General features: G+C 46.5%; 1 protein-coding gene across 3 annotated transcripts in view; it reads left to right on the top strand.

Moving 5' to 3' along the window:
- DIS3L2 (DIS3 like 3'-5' exoribonuclease 2) overlaps positions 1-22,011 on the top strand; it is a 368,917-nt gene that overhangs the window by 308,741 nt on the left and 38,165 nt on the right. For all 3 annotated transcript variants that reach the window (XM_063595621.1, XM_003821873.5, XM_063595620.1), the window contains exon 14: positions 21,812-21,891. In XM_063595621.1, the coding sequence (XP_063451691.1) occupies positions 21,812-21,891 (80 nt within the window). The remainder of the gene's footprint in view (positions 1-21,811; positions 21,892-22,011) is intronic.

Raw genomic sequence — 22,011 nt, forward strand, 5'->3', positions numbered from 1 at the left:
GCACATTTTACCATTTTATATGGTATCACTAGAATCTTATAATACCTTAAGCACTAGACCTACCAGCCACATTTAGCTAAAAGCACTTTTTTCCCTGCTAAGGTATACTTACATACAGTAAAATCCACCCTTTTTAGTGTACAGTTCTGCAAGCTACACATATAGTCATGTAATTGCCACCACAATCAAGATACAGAACAATTCCATCACCCCAGAAAATTCCCACGTGCCCCTCTGTAGTCAGTTCCTCTTCCCTAGCCTCAGCCCCTGGCAACCATTAACCTGTTTTGCCTCTTTATAGTTTTGCCTTTCCAGAATGTGACACAAATGGAATCATTCCGTTGGTAGCATTTTAAGTCTGGCCTCTTTCACTTAGCATGAAAGTGCATTTGAGGGTCGTCCATGTTGTTGTGTGTATCAGTGGTCATTCCCTTTTGTTGCAGAGTAGTATTCTGTTGTATAGATATACCACAGTTTGTTTATCCACTTACCAGTTGAAGAATATTTGGCTTGTTTCCAGTTTTTGGCGATATGAATAATGCTGTATTTGCCTACAGGCTTTTGTATGACCATTTTTTCCATTTTACTTGGGTAAATATTTGGAATAAGATTGCTGGGTCATATGGTTAAGTGTATATTTAACTTCATAAAGAACTTCCAGTTTTCCAAAGTGACTATACCACTTTGCATTCTCACCAGCAATTTTTTCTTTGTTTGTTTGTTTTTGTTTTTGAGGTGGAGTTGCGCTCTTGTTGCCCAGGCTGGAGTGCAATGGTACAATCTTGGCTCACTGCAACCTCCGCCTCCTGGGTTCAAGTGATTCTCCTGCCTCAGCCTCCTTAGTAGTTGGGATTATAGGCATGTGCCACCACGCCCAGCTTATTTTTTGTATTTAATAGAGATGGGGTTTCACCATATTGGTCAGTCTGGTCTCAAACTCCTGACCTCGGGTGATCTACCCACCTCGGCCTCTCAAAGTGCTGGGATTACAGGCATGAGCCACCATGGCCAGCTGAGAATTCTATTTCTTATGTGCTTGCCAGCACTTGGTATTGTTAGTTTTTTATTTGTTTTGTCTTTTAGGTATGGTGATAGGTGCATAGTGGTATTTCATTGTGGTTTTAATTTGAATTTCCCTAATGACAAATTCTGTTGAGCATCTTTTCATATGTATACTTGCTGTCTGCATATCTTCTTTGGTGAAGTGTCTGTTCATATCTTTTGCCCATTTTTAATTGGGTTGTTTGGTTTCTTATTACTGAGTTTGGAGAATTGGTGTGTGTGTGTGTGTTTGTTTGTTTGTTTTTTGAGATAGTCTTGCACTATCGCCCAGGCTGGAGTTCAGTGGTGCAATCTCAGTTCACTGCATCCTCTACCTCCTGGGTTCGAGTGATTCTCCTGCCTCAGCCTCCCAAGTAGCTGGGATTACAGGCAACCACCACCACGCCCGGCTAATTATTTTATATTTTTAGTAGAGATGAGGTTTCACTATGTTGGCCAGGCTTGTCTCAAACTCCTGACCTCGTGATCTGTCCACCTCGGCCTCCCAAAGTGCTGGGATTACAGGCATGAACTACCGCGCCTGGCCTGGAAAGGATTTTAAAAAATATTTTAGATACAAATCCTCTACCAGGTTTGTGATTTGCAAATACTTTCTCCTAGTCTTTGGCTTGTCATTTCATTTCTTCTCTCTCCATTCTCTCTGGCTTATCTTTTCCTGTCTTTTGAAAAGCAGAAATTTTTCATTGTTATGAAGTCCAATTTATCAATCTATTTTATGGATTGTGCTTTTGGTGTCATATCTAAGAAACCTTTGACTAACCCAAGGTCAGAAAGATTTTCATCTGTTTTCTTCTGAAGGTTTTATAATTTTAGGATTTACATTTTAGTTTCTTCCTTTTTTAAAACATATTGCCCAGGCCTAGAAGTTTCTTTTGGAAAACAGTTGCACCTGAGAAGATTTGGGATGGAGTTGGTCCTAGGAGCCTTGCCAGGCATGATGCTCTCTGTGAGCCATCTGAAAAGGAGGTGTGTGCCTTAGAAGTTGCCCCAGGGGTGGCTTTTAAACAGATACCAGGCTTCTCTGGCTTAAGATTTGGCATCAAACTGAAGATTGTATCATTTGAAGAGAGGGTATGGGATGATTAGAGAAGAACCTCCAAACTTTCTAGATAAATCCTTCTAACTGTTGCACAAAGTTGAGATGAAGAATGGTGCCAAACACAGGACTTTGCCGATTACATGTGAACACCCATGTCAGTGACTCACCCAATCATGCTTTAATCTCATAACTGAGAGGCTTTAAAAAATTATAGTCAACAAGGCAGCTTGCTAGTTATGACTGCCATTGGAATGGAGTTTTCCTCAGAACAGCTGGAGTGTAATGTGGTGGGAAGAAAGCCTGGTGTGGGTGAGAGGCCAAGGATTGCTTGCCTGGGAAGGATGTGCAGCTAGTGTTTGATGGAAATCTGTGAGATGACCAACCTCAGCCAAGCTACGTAGAGGCCCTCCATACACTGCAGCTGAAGTGCTCAGAAAACAACAATGATAATTGGCACTGTATCACGGCAAGAGAGATAAAACACAGCTCTGTCTTCAAGAAATGCATGGTCCACTCTGTGATCCATGCTAGGTTGTAGAAGCTGGCAGAAGATTCCAGTTCCAGTAAGGCAAGGCAGTTGAGAGCAGCCTGGAAATGGCTTCTCCAAGAATGTCCCGGGCAGAGCATTGCCATGGGTTGGTTTGTTCTGGAATGTACAGGCCATTGGTGTGGCTGTGTCAGAGGAAGGGCTCCCAGTGGTGGTGGGAAATGTTGGGGATGTAACCAGGGCTGATCTGGAGGAACTTGTTTGCTCTGCCTTGAAATATGAGTGTTTTCGGCTGGGCACGGTGGCTCACGCCTATAATCCCAGCACTTTGGGAGGCCGAGGCGGGTGGATCACAAGGTCAGGAGATCGAGACCATCCTGGCTAACATGGTGAAACCCCATCTCTACTAAAAATACAAAAAATTAGCCGGGCGTGGTGGCGGGCGCCTGTGGTCCCAGCTGTTTGGGAGGCTGAGGCAGGAGAAGGGCGTGAACCCGGGAGGTGGAGCTTGCAGTGAGCGGAGATGGCGCCACTGCACTTCAGCCTGGGCGACAGAGCAAGACTCTGTCTCAAAAAGAAAAAAAGAAATATGAATGTTTTCTTGAATTCAACTTGGTGCTGTTGAAGCATTTTACATATAGGAGTTGTGGGATGGGACCTCTTTTTTAGAAAGATCTCTTTGGCAGCTCTGTAGAGAATGAGTTGGAAGGGGTCAAGGTGTAGACATCAAGGAAGCCAGTTAGATGGCTGTGGCTGTATGCAGGTGAGGCCACACAGCTGACAGGAGGGAACAGATGAGAGAAGTGGAATCAGAACCACAAAAGGGAGGGGGGACACCTGGATATGCCCAGGTTTCTGACAGGCAGGAAGACGTGCCACCCAGGAGCATCATCGGCACCACCCAGGGGAGGAAGAGCAGGCATTGGGTGGAGACCCTCCAGGCTTGAGGTGCGTGAGCTGCCCACTTAAAGACGCTTGCCAGGTGGCTGGACCGGAAGTCTGCTGCTCCTCTTCTACCTTGCCACAGGCTGCTGCCTCTGAGTTAAAGAGACATGGGAAGCATCGGGATCGCTCATACCTCCCAAAGTACAGCAGGAAGGACTAGAAGCAATATGAAATCTAATTGGCAAGACCACGGTGAGCACACAGGCACTTAGGAGCAGCACATGGCACCCATGAAAGCCTCCATCCCCTGACGGTGAGCCCAGAGGCTACTGTGGAGCAGGAGGAAACCAGCCGTCCTTCCTCCTTGCTTGCACCCTCCCTCCTCACCTCCTACTCTCTGTCTTTCCAGCTGAGCCCTTCTCATTTATTTAAAAAAAAAAAAAAAAAGGGAATTCACTCCCAGTCCTTTTGAAACCCAACATGTCAGTGATAGATGAGGGCGTATTCTGTAACTTCAAAGGAGAAAAGTTGAGTGAGTGAATGTGGGCCAGAGGAGTTGAAAAGTCCAAGGGAACAGGAGACCCATGGGGTGACCCCACCATCAGGAGGAGTGCCCCCCATCCCACCCCTGCTGGTGCCATGCAGAGGCACAGACAATGCCACTTTCAATAAATCATGAAGGATTCTGAATGCCTGGTTTTGTCCCATTTTCAATGGGCCTTGGGCATATTGCTCAGATATAGCCAGCCATTTGTGCAAGGTTCCCAGCTACTCAAAGGCTCAAAGTCGAGTGCTCTTTCCACTATATAATGGAGTCTTCGCATATGTGATTTTGGGGGAGATGTTTTCAGATTTCCATAGCTAGTCATAGTAAAGATGACCTCGTGGGCAGTTCAGGCCATTGTCCCCTTCTCACATCCAGCCTTTGAGTAAGGCTGCGCTTTTAGGAGTATCCATGCAGCACCTAATTCAATCACACATCTGACCCCTGCCTCTCTTTGGCACTGGCCCCTTCTCTGTGCTCAGTGTGCTGCTGGGGGCCTCTGCACAAACCCGGCTGTTCTGGAGGCGTCCTGTGCTAAGCAGAGAGCACTTGGCCATTTTCCCCACTTTCTGAATTCAGGGCCCCCTGGTGAATCTGGCGTGGGGATGGCTGCCTGTTCTCATGAGGCTGCGCACATGAAGGCGCCTGTTGGAAGCGCCTTTTAAGAATCCCCAGGTTGTTTCCATCCTGGAGTCTTGCAAAGAAAGAGGAAGAATAACCTGGGGTCATTTAAGGGCTGGCATGGTCATTTCCTTAATCATCTGTGACCATTGAGAGCCTTATTTTCTATAAAGAAGCACAGAGGCTTCTTTGGCTTTGCTTTAGTAACAACAAACAGCTAGAATTTATTGAGAGCCTGCAGTTTGCCAAGTGCTTTCACACATTCGATCATTTAATCCTCAAGCCTTTTACCCTTTTTTAGAGATGAGGAAACTGAGACTTGAGCTTAAACACTTGTCAAAACTCACGTAGCTAGAGGTGGCAGAACTAGGATAGAATCATTTCTCTTTTTATTTGAGACAGGGTCTTGCTCTGCTGCCCAGGCTGGAGTGCAGTGGCATGAACATGGCTCACTGCAGTCCTCCTAGGCTCAAGTGATCCTCCCACCTCAGCCTCCTGAGTAGCTGGGATTATAGGCACGTGTCTTCATGCTCAGCTAATTTTTTTGAGTTTAGTAGAGATAAAGTCTTACCGTGTTGCCCAGGCTGGTCTCCAACTCCTGGGCTCAGGCAGTCTTTCTGCCTCTGCACCCCCATAGTGTTGGAACTACAGGTGTTGTGAGCAACTGGGCCAGGACTAGGCCCAGTCTATTTCTTATTCTGCTTACTTTTTCATTTCTCTTGGTAGATGTTGATGTTGTTTTATATTCTTCTAAAAATCTAAAAAATGGATCAAGTCCTGACCTTAGGATTATTTGAAGAGCTATTTAAAATGCTGTATGATTCCATTTAGGTAACATCCTCAAAATGACAGATTTATAGAGAAGGAGAACAGGTAGGTAGTTGCCAGGAGCTAGGGATGGCGGGGGGAGCAGAGGGTGGCCCAAGGGAGAGCTGTGTAAGGATGGGACAGTCTGTATGTAGATTGCCATGGCAGTTACACAAATGTACGTGTGTGACCAAAATGGCATAAAACTAGACACACCCATTATGCCAATGTCAGTTTCCTGCGTTTGATATTGTGCTATAATTATGTAAGATGGAACCTTGGGTGGAAATTGGAGATGGGCACGTGGAACCTTTCTATACTATCTTTGCAATTTCCTGAAGCTATAATTATCTCAGAATAAAAAGTGGGGTTTTTTTTTTTTTTAATTCCTCTGTGTGCAACACCTGCATTGCCCCCAGGAAATAGCCAGGTCTCAGTTCAGGGGCTGCTTGCCATCAGAAAGCAAGCCACATCACACAGTCAAAGTTGGCCTAGAAGCGGGGCACAAACTAGAAGAGGGTCCAGGTTTTATCGCCTGTCAGATGTGAGCTTAGGCTCTCTCGACTTATGGGAAAGCACTGAACTGAGAGTCAGGGCCCCCGGGCTCAAGTATCAGGGCTGCAGTTGTGTGACCCAGAGCAAGCTTCTCAACTTCTGTGAGCCTCCAGCTTCCCAGCTGTAAAGTAGGCATGGTAACTGCATCCACCCTATGAGTCTGGCAGAATGTGTTGATGTGCTTAGTATCATCTTCGATACCACGATCAATGTTATTATTGTATCTTTTCCCAATTTTACTCCCAACTTTGCAGTCAGACCAATCTCTTGTGTATTCATGGAACATTGAATATTCATTCTTATTTTCTCTGCTTTTGATCATTTATTCCTTCAACAATTATTATTGAGCACCTGTTTTGTTGAAAATTCTGGAAGGCACTAGGGATACATTGATGGACATGCCCCATGTGGTCTTTGCCCCGGGAGAGCTAAAGGTCTGTTTTTTTCCCCATCACCTGGAATCTCTCCTGAGTGCATCCATCGTTCAGATCCTTGCTGTCCTGCCAGACCTCAGGCCTCATCTACACCATGCAGGCCCCTCTACCAGATCATTCTCTAAGCTCCCTCAGTATTAGAGGCAGTGCAGCTCAGTCATCTTTGCCAACCTTTATCCTGAACCTCCCATGGGACCTGGCATGGAGCTGCGCACCACAGAGAGAATGCTTAGCAGGTGCTTGCCAACAGAACTGTGAAAGGAGAGCCCGAAGGAGACTTAGACAGGAGCCTTTTGAGGCTTTCATTTTACAGATGAAGTCCTGAATAGGGGCCCTGGACTAAATAATAGAAAGTGGCTATAAGGGTCCCCAACCCATTTTTAATAGGATAATGATAGTTCTTATATTGATCTTAATTTTTGTTGTTGCTTTGGGTTTTTTTTCTTTATTTCTGTTCTGCAGTTTTTGGACTAGCTGACTGACATTTCCTCTTTTAACCTTTTACAGACCCTGAAAGAAGCTCTAGTTCAGGTCTTATTACTACTTAGCTGTGTGACTGGGCCACAACTGGGGGCAGGTTCATTGAATTGAAAAGGTGAAGCCAACCTGTCTCTTACCTGCTCTCCCTGAGTGGACTCACCTAGCACCTGCAGGCTCCAAGCTTGACATTGCCTGGAGGGAGCCCACCCAGGCATCCCCTTCCTCCAGTCCAACCTCTCCACCTGCAACTGGGTGGGTCAGTCTACTGAGCTCTCACCTGATTCTTCAGCGCCCACCTTAATTGCCAGTGAGCCTTGAGGAGGCTGACATTCTTAATGCCATTTGCAGTTCTCTGTTAGAATCTAGAGAAGGGGAAAGGTAAATTGTTGCAACTTCCAGCCTCCAACACAGTGTCCCTGTTTGTGGGAGAAGAAACAGGAAGTGTGGCCCAGTAGGAAATGCCAAGACTTTAGAGCCGTATGGGTTTGAGTTCCATTTCCAGGTTGGCCGGGGTTGATTTATGTATTGCCAGACCTTGGGCAGGTCAGTTACTTAACCTCCCTGAGCCTCAGTTCCCTCACCTTTAAGATAGGAGGAGTGATACCTGGACACTTGTTCCTGGCACAGTCTCTGGTTGCATGTGGAACCTGTGATTCCTACTGCTTATCACGGGGCCCTGCATTGCCTTAACTTAAAGCCTTTGTGGGGATCACAAAGAGTAAACTTACACTGGGGTTTCTCTACAGGGACTTAAAATCTAGTTGGGACAATATGATTGTTAAACAAGTACACAGCTAGAGACATGTTTCAACTTGAGAATAACTGAGAAGAATCAGGCCATGATAGAAGCAATTTTCATGTATCCAGACTGTCAGAAGCCAGCCCTCTGCCATGCTCCAACAGGCTGGGGTGGCCTCTTCCTTCCCCAGGCAGAGATTAATGGACAAGTTGTTACTAGTGCTGAGGTTCTGGGCAGCTTCCTTGTGGAGGCACATCTGTTGACCCAGCAGGGCCTTGGAAGCTTTTTTTTCAGTAGTGAGCTTCATCTGGTGGCATAGGGCCTCCCTGATGCTGGTGCTCTGGAGCTAGCGTCACTGGGGCATAAAATCAGGGCTGCCTTGATTTTATCAAGGGCTGACCCCGTGTCAGCACAGCCACAGGAGAGCAGTGTAGTGGTAGTGGGGCTGCTGAGGCAGACAGCAAGGCTTTGAAGCATTGTATCTTCCTGCTGCGGCCCAAGGAGTCCTACAGAAAGCAAGCCACAGAGAGAGTGTTTCCCAGATACTGCTCAGGTAAAGAAATTGGACCTTATTGTTGTAGAAATTACTCAGGTTTTAGAGTGATCACATTTGGAAATATTGAGTCCCAATCAGCTTGTTCCAGCATGTCATGTTTTGAATTCTGATCTCAACTCATTATCAGGAATAACCTCTGGCCTTACTATATAATACATCAAGAACATCATTGAGTTTCCGCTATAGCTAGGCACTGTTATTATCTCTTTTTTACATAGGAGGCACCTAAGGTAAAAGAGATTACATACTAACAGGAAGTAAAGCTGGGATTCAAAACCCAGCAGCTTAAAGAGGCTGTACCCTTTACTTCTCTACTAAGCAGCCCCGTTATTGGGGTTTTATTTTTGAGATAGAGTGTCACTCTTGCCCAGGCTGGAGTGCAGTGGCACAATCTTGGCTCACTGTAACCTCTGCCTTCCAGGTTCAAGAGATTTCCTGCCTCAGCCTCCTGAGTAGCTGGGATTACAGGCGTGAGCCACCGCGCCTGGCCTGTCATTGGTTGTTTTCATAGGTATAAGTGTTCACAAGCAGAAGTTCCTTCCTTTTGTCAAAGGTGTTTCCCTGGCAGAAAGGTGGAAGCAAGAGCATAAACTCTGTCTGACAGGCAGAAAGGTAGACTAGAAGATCTAGACTAGACTAAAAAGTTAGACTTTGAGATCCTCTGTCTGTCCCCTGAGTTCTAGCCCTACAGCCCCTAGAGAGATTACATGGCAGCTAGAGGGAAAACAAGTTTCTGCTTAATGAAAACATTCCCCTAAGATTATTGTGAAACTTATTTTTTTAACATTTAACATTGTGTCTAGTTTCTTAAATGATTTTCAACTGTGAGATTATCCAAGGAGTTTTTTATTACCAAAGCTAATTTTTCATAGTTAGCATTACAAATAGAAAGTTTGTTCATTTTCCTTTTTATCCTTTCCTTCCCCCCCGCGCCCCCCCCCTCCCGCTTTTATTACATAGAGACAGGGCCTCACTCTGTTGCCAGGCTAGAGTGCAATGGCGTGATCATAGCTCAGTGCCGCCTCAAATTTCTGGGCTAAAATGACCCTCCCACTTCAGCCTCCTGAGTAGCTGGGACCACAGGTGCATGCCTGTGCTAATTTTTAAATGTTTTGTAGAGACGGAGGTCTCGCTGTGTTGCCCAGGCTGCTCTCAAACTCATAGCCTCCAGCAGTCCTTCCATCTCAGACTCCCAAAGTGCTGTGATTACAGACGTGAGCCACCTCACCCAGCCCCATTTTCCTTCTTAATGGATCCTGGCCCTTCCAAATACCCTCCATTTGGTCTTTGTATTTCATATTAACAGTAAACTTTTGTCTGTACTGTTTTAAACTTCACAATACGCGTGGGTTCTTTAGTTTTTACCACAGTTAAAACAGCATCTCTTAGACTGATATGTCATTCTGTAAAGAAATAGACTATCTAAGACACAACTAATTATCTTGGAATAGGAACTTCAGGTAACCCCAGGTATGGGCCCCATAGGTGTCCCTTCCAGATTGTTCTGAGCAACCAGTTAAGAGATGTCAGATCAATGGGCATTTTGTGGCTGGATGGTAGTGGAAAGTGATTCTTCTACCAGGAGGTGCTGCTAAACCCCCTTGTTGCAGGTTGAAGCCAGGGTGTAGGAGCAGGGGAGCAGGCAGTTGGGGAAGGAGGTAGATTGGCTGCCCCAGGTCCAGAAGGGACCTGAGATGGCAGTGTAGTTCTGGAATATGTTATCCAGATATTTGGCCTTGTCTGGGAGGAAGGAAGCAGAATTAGCATGGAATCAAGTCCTGAACTTTGATGGGAGCTCTTAGCTGCGTAAGACAGCCTTATGCAGGAGAACTCTTCACTGCCACTTGGTTCTCATTAAAACATCTGAAGATGTAAGCACTGGCTCTTCTGAAATCGTAGAGCTTCTCTTCTAACTGATATAGCAGGGGCTTATTATGAGTGCTTTCTTCCAGCAAACCTAGAAAGTGTCTCACATTCACCCGTAAAACAAACCATGAGGACAACCATAGAGGAACTCAGCTCTGTTTAATAGGTAGAAAGTCTAGGACCATCAGAACCCCACCACCAACCCCAGAATCTGGGAGAGAACAGAGACAAGGTCAGAGCTGCTGGCTCCCCGCTTGGGGTTATATAACTCCCCGACTCCTCAAGTCCCTGGAAACTGAGGCCAATTCCCTGGAAGATCATTCTGTTCTCTGCTGTTTTTTCAAGAATACAGCCAGCTTGATCACTGGCTCTGAGTATTGTATGGGAATGTCCCGTTTTCTTTTTTTCCATGAACTGAATGCCTACCATTATGGTCATTGTTTCATCAGTTTGTGTTTAAACTTGCCTGGATCTCATATTTTTATGTATGTTTGGCTTATATTTTGAAGAACTTTGCTTTGTTTATATATACCCTCATCTGTTTCCAAAAAGATTTTGAGAGGACTTACAACAAAGGAAATGAACAGTGAGCTGCATTTAAATAATAGAAAGACAGAAAATCAGAATGAAGGAGAGGAGTGTCAGAAAGAATTTGACATCTGTAAGGGTGGGCACAGCTCCTGTGACTGGGCTTCATGTTTTCTGATTTTAATATCACGGATGCAGTCGTCCTGCTTGGTGGCGTGGGGGAGGGAGAGTTTACAAGGTTATCTCTTACAACAAACCCCATCGAACATTGAGAATTATTTTTCTTAGCACCTAAAAGCAGCTTCTCACCTAAGGCTTGATATTGGAAATATTCAGTGTTACAACAGTGGACAGTGTTTGCATTTTGGGCAAATGAGGAAAGAGTTTTGTTTGTTTTTTTTTTTTTTTTTTTTTTTTTTTGGAGACTTGTCCAGGCCTTGCCCAGTTACTGGCCTGTGTTCTTGCCTCTCTCATGTCTGAGATCGCAGTGGCACCATCTTGGCTCACTGCAAGCTCCGCCTCCTGGGTTCAAGCGATCCTCCTGCCTCAGCCTCCCGAGTAGCTGGGATTACAAGTGCCCGCCACCACGCCCAGCTAATTTTTGTATTTTTAGCAGAGATGGGGTTTCACCATGTTGGCCAGGCTGATCTTGAACACCTGACTTCAGGCGATCCACCTGCCTTGGCCTCCCAAAGTGATGGGATTATAGGTATGAGCCACCGCGCCCAGCCAGGAAAGAGATTTTATAAGGCTATTTCTTAAGACAAAATCTGGTGAAAATAGAGGGACATACTAACCCACCCTTGAGGAAGGCAGGTGCTAGAGAGCCAAGCTCATATGATCTACACACATAACTATCCTCTATCCTAATCTGATTCCAGGATAAAGTGTAGACCATCTCTGAGTGGGTGGAGAGCCTGTCGCTTGGGCTACTTCTGTTTCCCTTCCCTTTGCTGAGTGTTTGACCAGGGCTGTGTAGCTATGGGAGGCTTCCACAAGGTCTGCAGCTTGGGTAGGACCACTGCTGAGGGCAGGACCACAAGCTTTATTTAGAAAGCAGATAGATAGGTAACAGAATTAGTATATTCTATATGCAAGGAAATCTAGATAGCATCTTTCCCAGGTGCACAACCATCTCTGTGCATTGGAAGGGGTGATATGCAGTTCCTGCAGTCAGCACTGACACTTTCCTGTGGAAGCAGCTTTGGGTAACTGCATTCCTTCAACAGTAGTTGGCCTGAGGCCCCTGAGCTCTGAGCACAAATGGTTTGATAAGGTGATGTTCTAACGCAGTCATCCTCTTTGGCCATGAAAATCCTCAAAAATTCTCCAGCTTTGATTAGGATGAGCAGATTGGCTGCACTCTCTCTCCAGCTGGCTGCATGTGACACGCGCAGACTTGCTCATCATGCTTTGTATTCACTGTTGCATATTGCTCAGGCACGTGAGAGGCAAGAACATGGCCGACTAACTGGGCAGGTCCTGATCGGGAAGCTGCTGAGGTAAAGGTGCTCCTGTTCTGCTAAAGGAGACCCTGGGATCAGGGACGAGCTCTTCCCTGCTGGGCTCACCCAGTAATACAGGTCGTGTGGGACAGTGGTGAGCCGAACTCTCCTGCCATAGACGTGCTGGTGAGCAATGGAGTCACCTTCAGAAGAGGAGGCGGCTTGACCTGGGGGCATGAATGCTACCACCAGGCCCTTTTCTCCTGGGACTGGCTCCTTCCTACAGAGCAACCCTCCCTGTGGGTTGACCATAGCTCCAGAGACAGACGTTTTTTCTTCTCAGAAAGTAAAACCTCAGCATTGAAGAATCCTTGTCCTGTCATTTTTAACCTTAATGAGAACAGAGCAAGCCTCTGGAACAAGGTGCAGCGCAGTCAGGAGAAGTGGCTTTAAGTGAAAACACAGCTGTGGGGTTTACAGACGGCGCTGCAGGGAGGCATCATCCAATGGGAGCGGCCAGCCTCGCTATAGACTTTCCAACACTAATGAATCGGGAACTCCATGCTGAACAGGGTTTAGTTTGATGGGTCCCTGTGCCAGCAGAAGGATGTATTTTTCTTGAAAGACCAAGGTGCCAGAAATCTCCATGATTACGTTACTGGAGAAAGGTTCTTTTTTGTGGTTTGTGAAGTTGAGCGTCAGGACTGCAGGATTCTCTTGCTCTTTCTCACTCTTATTTTTTCCAGGTCAGAACCAGAGCTTGGGGTGGGGAGGAAAATCCTGCTGAATGAGCAAGTTCTTTCTTAAAAAGCTCTCTCCAAGTCCAAAAAGACTTCAGTGGACTTAGGAGAAAGAAATTTAATACATTGCCATAGAATCGTCATTAACCAAGTTAAAGCAAAGTCCACAGCATCTTTGTCTTATAAAAGAAAGCAAAAAGGAGATGGAAAAAAAGAAATTATACTTAGGAAATCCAAACCAAACAGTGAACACTAAAGAAGAAAAACTCAAGATCATCTCTGAAAATGTGATTTTCTTCTAATCAGATTTTTCTATTAAAAACCAAGGCTGCAGGTAGAAGTAACTTTTCTGATCTTTTAAAGTCTGCCATAAATGGCATAGCTGAAATGTTTGAACTGTGCTAGGATTTACCACTTTCAGCTTAAGGAAGAGTTGGACTCCCTGTAAGACCCAGTGGACTATGAGGGGAAGAGTCAACCGTGGAGAGGCTGGAGGCTTCCCAGGCCGGCCTTGACCTGTGTTTGAACCTTGGTCCTAATAACTAGCAGATTGAAGCAAATTCACAGGCCTCCTGGAGAACCCATGTTGGTTTGAACTGGAGCAATCCTGGCCAAATAACTCACACTGTGCTCTTACCAGTGACCTCCCTCATTACACCCCTGTGAGGGGAGCTCTGAGCTAGCATCCTAGGTTCCCCTGCTCATTCATGGAGTAGTCTGCAGAGAAAGCTGAATGGCTCTGTCCTGCTGGGGCTGTAAGTACCTTCCAGGAGACGGGCAGAGAGAGACTTGGTTGTCCATGAGAGGTCATCTTGGAGGTATTGCGAACAAAACAGGGAATTCCTAAACTTTTAAACTCATTTTTTTGCCCGTCCAAGGTCAGGCCAGGACTTTTCCAAAGCCTCGAAACCTCTGATGTGGCGTCTTCCCTAACTGATGGAGTTTAGTGCCTAGTGGCCCTTGCATGACGTTCTCCAAGTATGGCTGTTTGACAAAGCTGCCTGTGTGCCTGGGCCAGCCAAAGATCTACCTGTTCAGTAGCCCAGAGGGACCCCTGGCATGCTTGCCTAGCCACACTTTCCTGTCTTGTCTCGTCACTCTTCTGGTTATTCTTATGAATGTAGCCTGGCCCACTGTCTTCACCAGGCTGGGATCCAAAATAAGGTCACATATCTTTTAATAGTTACATTAAAAGACTCAGTGGACACCCCTCCTTCTGCTTACCTAGGACATTCTTTCTGCCCCTAAGTTCTCCCTGAAGTGCCATCCCCAAGCAGCAATAATCTGAGCAGCCTGAGGAAGCTGTACATAGTCCTCAGTCACGCATTCTTGTTACCCACCTGTTGCCACCTGCTGGGAGGGTCGCCTTGCTGTCTCCATTGTCATCCTACCCAGAAAGCTCAGACGGGCGGAAGGAGGGTCTCTCAAAGGCCCAACAACCCCAACAGGGCCTGCATCCCATGTTCCCAGAGTCTGGGGAAGATTCTCCTCTCCCAAGGGTCCTAGTCCCTTCAACTCATCCAGGCTCCTAGAGCTCACCCACGCGATTCTCTAAGGCCAGTTTCCTGGGGGCCCCACCCTAGAGCAGGAGGCCTAGGTCCAAAGGGGACCCAGTGGTAGTCTCATGCTCTGGCCGCCTGGAGCCTGCCCTCCTGTGTGACCTCAGCCTGAGCCCCTGAAAGGAGAAGGCTCTTCCATTTTCTGCCCTGGGGAGACTGCCCTTTCCTTGTTGGGATGAAAGCCTTGCCTCTAACTGAACCCATTTGAAGGCTTCCGCCCTCTGCTGGTGGAAGCTGACAGAGCAACCTTGTTGTTGCCTCTTGAGTCCTTCACTTCCTTCCCTCTTCACTCAATACCAGGATCGTTGTGCAGTTGGAAACTGTCCACCCAGGGAAGCCTGTTCCTGGGGAAAGGATTGGGTAGTGGTGAGCTCTCCTGCTTGACATGGCAGCTGCCTCTGGAGAGAGAAAGACCTTGTGAAGTCTGAGTGGCTGCCATTCTTGCAGGCTGACTTCCCAAGCTGAGCTGCTCTGTGGGTGGTCCCTGCAGGTGGTGATTAGGGCCAGAGCGCTGCTGCTGCCTGGTTCCTTGCCGTGCCTGATAGGTAGGAAGTATCTAGTGAGCATTGTTGAGGGAAGGAGCTTGTGCCTCTTGAGGGTGCTGACAAGATGGCAACACCTGAACACTGAGAGTGTCTGAGCCACAGCTGGTCATCTGGTGGCAATTACTGAGCAGGAGGCAGACGTGAGGCAGAATTTATTTACTGAAGAAAAAGAAATTATTTTGAAGGGATGACATTGGACACCTGCTGTGACAGTGATAAGGACACCGATTGCCCAGGAGACCTGGTGAAGCCACCCTTGGATTCTCTGGGGGAAATACCTCCGGCATTCCAGCGAAGGGGAAAACAAAAGATCAGGGCCACTTTGACAGAGGAGGGACAGGCAGGAAGGGCTCCCCTGGAAGCAGGTGGAGCATGAGGAAGGGCACAGAGGCCTGAGAGAGCCTGGTCTGCTCTGAACCCCTCAGGGAAGTGGACCGCGTCGGGGAGTGCATGGAGCTCTGCAGGAGCTGGAGAGTGACCCTTCCCTGTCCTGTAAGACTCCTTCTGTCTGTCCTGAGGGCCTCCCTGGCTGGCACACCCTCCCGAGCACAGGCCCACCTCTTTCCATTGCTCTGTTACTGTCCATATTTGTTCATGTGAACAACCAACCTCCAGCGAGCCTGGGCTGTGTTGAATTCACTTTCATATCTCCAACAGCAGGAAGCCGTCAAAGATACTAAAGAGGGAAGTGTTACCAGGTTTATGCTTCAGGAAAATAACAGCTATGTTCTAGAGAGCGGATTAGGAGAACATAGCCAAGGGAGTAGGAAGACACATTGTGTGTTAGTGTCCTTAGGAGAAGCATGAGCACAAATTACACAAGGGCAGTAGAGGGCCCGGAGGTGGCAGGGACCGGGCCTGCCTCCACCAAGGCACTGGCTGCCCACTTTGTCAGTCTTTGGAGTCTGTGTCCTCCATGACTTGGCTCCCTTCTCAGGCTGGTGGCAAGCTGGTTGCAGCAGTTCTGGCCCGCGTGACCAGAAGCACTCAACAAGCATCCCCTCGTACCTCATTGGCCTCGGTTGGGTCACACATCCATTCCTGAACCAGTTTCTAGGGCCAGGAAATGCCATGCCCTGATCGGCTTAGGTTTCTTACCTCAGAGCTGTCACGTCCAGCCCTGGAGCTAGAGGTCGGGTCTGCTTCCCCCCGGACCCCCTAGACTGGGGAGCAGGACAGGGGAATGAATAGCTGAGTGAAAGTAGGCCATCCTTAGCAAGGAGGAAATGCCTGCTAGCTATGCATCCGTGTTTGCTACAGGAACCAGATGGACCCATTCATTCATCTATTGAACCTTGTACATGGTAAGCACCTACACACCAGTAGGGACATACTTTGTGGAAACAGCATACCATCATCCTGGGTGACTTTCAGTCCTCATGAAGGATCCCCCACCCTTATCCCTACCCAGACCCTTGGCTCTCCATTCCTTGACTTCTTTTTGGATCTTGTTTTTGACCAGCCATCTCCAAGGTCAGACACACAGCCTGCTCTCTGACCATGGCCTCAGCCCCTTCAACTCCCTTATCCAGTGACTCCCACACTCCTCTCCTTGACCTCTCAGACACTACACCCAGTGATTAGCAACATGGACCACACTTCAGCTGTGCCACTTACTTGGTAATTTGGGCCAAATACTTAATAAACTCTCCTGTAACATAGAGGTAGGAACCGGCTTTGCAGGGCTCTTGCGAGGATTAAATAAGATCAGCGTGAGAGATGCTTAGGACAGAGGACGTGCTTAATAAATATTAGCTCCATTCCAGACATCTGTCACCCAGCCGCTTCCTTCTGTTTTCTTCCCATCAGCCTCTTTCCCATTTATTTCCTTCCTGTTCCCCCATAGGTCTCCTGGTCCATATGCTGCCGTATTGTATCTCCACTCCCTTACCCCCTTATTCTTCCCTCAAACCTTCCTGGCAGATATTCAGCTTGGACCAACCTAACTTTCTTCACACTAATGTCTAAGTTGCTAGAAAAAAATTAACAGTGGGACAGATGCTTGCTACAGTAACTTCAGATCCTGTGGCCTCCGAATACTCCCTGGCAATACTCCCTGGCAATCCTTATGCTCTGCCCAGGTCAACTGTTTTTCCTATTCTCCAAAGGAGCAATTTCAAACCTTCATCACTTTCCTCAAACTCCTTCCCCCATCACACTCCCCATTCTTTGCAGATAATTTGTGTCCTAATTTTCAGGAAAGAACCTAAAAAATCATACCAGGACATTCTAAATCCCCCCTGCCCAATCCACAGATCTTACTGTTATCCCTGCCCATCTTCCTTCCTCTTGCAGCTGAGAAAGGGGTTCCACTTTTGTGTTGGATCCAATCCCTTGTCATCTCAGAGACCTTGAATCTGCAGTTCTCTCTGTCTCTCTTAATGTCTTCTACTCCACCATCCATAGTGCCTTCTTCCTGTCAGCATTGAAACAAGTCTCTGTCATCTTTAAATACACTCCCTTCAAACACCTTCAGTACACTCTCACATCCTCTCATCCTTTCCCATTCCATTTCATGAATCTTGCCTCTTCCCTAGCACTGTCTAATTTGCTAAAAGAGTTGTATTCACTCATGATTGCCATTTCCTAGCTTTCTATTCGTTTTTCAACCTGTCACCCCGATCTCTGCCCCCAGCACTCCCTGCAAGAATCTTTTCTGATAGATCCAAAGGATTCCTTGTTTGGGAATGTTCTCTGTTACTTGACCTCTTAGAAGGATTTAACGCTGCTGACTATGCCCTCCTTGAGGCATGTTCTCTCTTTGGCTTCTATAATGTCAGAACTCAGAACTCCATAGCCACTCCCCAGTTTCTGTTGTCCAGCTCTTAAATACAGGTGTTTCTCAGGATTCTATCCAGGGCTCTCTTATCCCTTCAGGTTACAGTCTTGCTTATAAACTTCAGAACTGTATGTTCAGCAGCCTACTGGCCATCTCCACTAGATGCCTCCCAGGTATGTTAGAATCCGCAATCTCAGATTGAACTCAAACTCTTCTCCCAAACCTGTTTTTCTTCCTTGTCAGGGTGAGTAGCAATAGCATCTGCCCTACAGCCTGAGCCAGAGAATCCTGAACACTTGTTGACTCTTCCCTCTCTCACTGACTTTATCTTCAGACCATCACCAAGTCCTGTAATGCTGGTGAGGTGAAAGGAGCATGGATTTTGGTTAAAATTCCAGTTCTAATTGTGGTTTGCTCAAACTACTTAATCTTTCTCAGCCTCAAGTTCCTCATCTGTTTAAAGGAAATAGCAATACCTAATTTAAGTGGTTTTTGTCAGGATAAAGGAAAGCCTTTACTTGGTAGGTGATATGGTTTGGCTCTGTGTCCCCACTCAAATCTCACCTTGAATTTTAGTAATCCCCCATGTTGTGGGAGGGACCCAGTGGGAAGTAATTGAATCATGGGGGTGGGCTTTTCCTGTGCTGTTCTCGTGGTAGTGAATAAGTCTCACAGGATCTGATGGTTTTGTAAATGGGAGTTTCCCTGCACAAGCCCTCTTGCCTCTCGCCACGTAAGACTTGTCTTTGCTTCTCCTTTGCCTTCCACCATGATTGTGAGGCCTCCCCAGCCATGTGGAACTGTGAGTCCATTAAACCTCTTTCCTTTATAAATTACCCAGTCTCAGGTATGTATTTATTAGCAGTGTGAGAACAGACTAATACAGTAGGCATTCAATAAATGTGAGTCCTCCATTTAGTAAACATGACTGCTCTTCTGTTCCAGTCCTCTCTCTCCCCTACCCTATCACCACCTCTGCTGACTTGCCTTATTGTTGAGTTGGTGTGAACATAGTTTCCTGACTTTGAGACTCCCCCTGCAATTAGATTTCCCATAGTTCCTTCATGACTAAGGACTAAGTGCTGGTCACCACAGCATTGTGTGGGGTCTGGGAGGCAGATGCCAGATGTTACTGGCACATAGTTAGATGTGTATGTACTTCCAAGTCTTGTCTCTTAGCTGTCTCCAACGCCACTGCACCTCCGTAAGCCAAATCCTCATCATCTCATTGGGCTACTGCAGCAGCCCCCTCTAAGGCCTTTCTCTATGCCCTCTCTCACTTCTGCCCTTCTCTACCTGACCATCAGAGCTGGTCTTTCTGCCCTGAAACCTGCCATGGCTTCTCTCTTCTGGTGAAGTGAAGTTCACACACTCCTACGTGCAGCCTGCCTTGCCAGCTCATCTCCCTTGCATGCCTGTGCCAGCCCAGTGGCTAAGTCCTCTCTGACCCAGTGACACCTTTCATGATAAGGGAGCAAGAAGGATGCTTAGATACTGGTTGAGAAGCTGAATACTATACTTCTTGGGTCTAGTGGCTAGTAGGACAGGCATAAGACACTCAGCTAAGACCAGCTGTCCAGAAAACTGGGACCAAAAGACACAGGAAACCCAGGAGGGCTTAGAATTCTGTAAGAATCACCAGTCATAAAATAAGGAGGAAAACCTATTAGTCTTCTGTCAAAGCAATGTATGCTTATGAAGAATTTGGAAAATGCAAAGAAAGTAATCACCTGGAACCTCTCAGCTAGTGATAGGCACTGTTGCTGTTTAGGTATGTTCCTTCCAAGTCTTTTTTTTTTTTTTTTTTTTTTTTTTTTTGAGACAGACTCTCGCTATGTCGCCCAGGCTGGAATGCAGTGGCAAAATCTGGGCTCACTGCAACCTCCACCCCCCAGGTTCAAACGATTCTTGTGTCTCAGCCTCCTGAGTAGCTGGGACTACAGGTGCGTGCCACCACACCCAGCTAATTTTTTATATTTTACTAGAGATGGGGTTTTACCATGTTGCCCAGGCTGGTCTCCTGAGCTCAGGCAATCCACCCGCCTCGGCCTCCCAAAGTGCTAGGATTATAGGCATGAGCCACCGCATCTGGCCTCAGTCTTTCTTCTAGGAAGTCTTTGTCCTTTTTTACATAGTCTTCATGGTACACTGTATAATCAAGTGTGCATCCTGCTTTATCTCATCTGTCCAACCTATTTTTCCTGGGTTAGTAAAAATTCTCCCTAAGCCATATAACAACTACCTGCTATTCCATGTGTGACTATAGCATAGTTTGTTTAACCTTTTGCCACTGCTGGACTTTTTAGTCTTTCCAATAAATAACACTGGGGGGAACAGTTTTGCAAATAAAACTTTTCTTCCTACATTTCTGATAATTTTTCTAAGCTATAAATTCATAACTTAAATCACTGAGTCAAATGATATGAAAATTTCTAAGCAATGCAGACTCAAAATGGACAGAATGAATATAGACCTGACCTCAGCTGCAAAGAGAGAGGTAAAGAGAAAAGGGTTGTAACTAATAGATTCTTTTAAAAGTATGTTTTACTTCACAAAGGAGAGGGCTGGGAAGATTCAAGTGGTGCTCTGTAGGGCAAACATGCCTTTGACTTGAAGTTCTGGCTTCATGATGGTCGAGAAGGGCTTGTTTCTGCTTTTGTGTTTTCATCTGGGTCAGTTAGAGGACAAACCATTCCTGTGAGTTCGTTTCCCACTAAGGAAGAGAAAAATCGTCCAGTATCTAATGATGCAGATCATTAGCTGTGTTCGCAGCCTTGTAGTTAAAAAAAAAAAAAATTATAATAATGTATCCTCCTAATGTGCAGTTAATTTTAGTTAAAATCTCCCTAGTGCTTTAAAAACCCAGTGAATTTATAAACATAGTAGTTGGCTTGCATTTGGAATGTTAAAGCTGTCATAACCAACTGGCTCTAGCAGGGCATGCTGCACCTCCTTGAGCTCTGTTGGAAGTTCAGCACTCACCTGAGCACTGCCCTCTGGAATCCAGAAAGAAACCAAGACTTTCCCAGAGTTCCTGTTCCTGATCTTCCATAACTGAAGAAAGCTAATGAGTGTCTCAAAGTTAACATGTCCAAAGTCAAACCTTTGACTCCCTATCAGTCCCCAAATTCAGTCTTTCTCTCAGCGGTGGATCAGCCACCTGACTGGTGATTCAGATTCAAAATCTTGAACCGTCCTTGAGTTCTTCCTTTCTTTCCTTACCACTGCCAACATCAAATCCACCAGCATTTCTTGTTGATTCGACTTCTAAAATGTACCTCAAATTGTCCATTTCTCTCACTCCATCCCAGCCCCCCTGGCCGCTCCCCTGACTGTAGTGGCTGCCTCCTGCAGGATGTTGCTTCTGCTCTGTGGTCTGTGGTCTGCAGTCTGCACTGTAGCCAGAGGGGTCTTGCCAAAATAGAATTCTGATTACCTCATCTACTCCTTCTTTTTCTTTTCTTCGCTGTTAAGGTAAAGGCCAAAAATTCCAGTGTGGCCAAGAAGGTCCTCCCCAGAGTCACCCACCATGTCCCTGGATCTATCAGGGCCCAACTTCACCAGCCATCCTGCAGCTCCTGCCCCAGGGCTTCTGCACTCACTGTGCTCTCTCCTCAGGAGAACCCTCTCCACTCCCCATCCCTCCTCCTCCTGATTCAGAGGAGCCTTCCCTTCTACCCATTCTATCCAGGTCAGGCTCTTCACTTTCATGGAAACATGGGGATTTTTTCTTGCTTCAGAGAGCCTATTTTAATTTGAAGTTCTACACATATATGCACATTCATTGGTGTGATCATTTGATTGCTGTCAGTCTTCTCTGCTAGACGGTAAGACCCATGAAAAGAGTCTGCTGTCACTGTTCTTTCCCTCTCAGCTAGCTCATGTCTAGCACAAGATAGGTGCTTAATAAACGTATTGGTTGCATGCTGAATGAACAAGTAGAGTCTTGCTGACAGTCGTCATTGATGATGGGGTCCTTGTAAGGTGTGGGCTCTTCCCAGAGTGGGCAGGCCCAGGTTCTCCACAACACATTGACTTGAGGGAGTGTGACTTCGTTTGATTTTATGTTTTTCATTTCAGCTATTGGAATGAATAGAGCATGCTGCCTAAAACTTCTTTTTCTCTTCTCTCTCTCTTCAGCTAAAGCTTGCTTTCACTCTGGACCACGAGACCGGATTGCCTCAAGGATGTCATATCTATGAGTACCGCGAGAGCAACAAGTAAGCCACTCAGTGGGAAAGAGTGTCACTTCACATGTGTGCAGCAGTGGTGCCTGTGGGCTTTCTGACACTGAGCTTCCATTGCTAAGTGGTTGTCAGGAAGGGAATACACCTTTTACT

Source organism: Pan paniscus, chromosome 13 (assembly GCF_029289425.2).
Source record: "Pan paniscus chromosome 13, NHGRI_mPanPan1-v2.0_pri, whole genome shotgun sequence".
Classification (NCBI taxonomy): domain Eukaryota; kingdom Metazoa; phylum Chordata; class Mammalia; order Primates; family Hominidae; genus Pan; species Pan paniscus.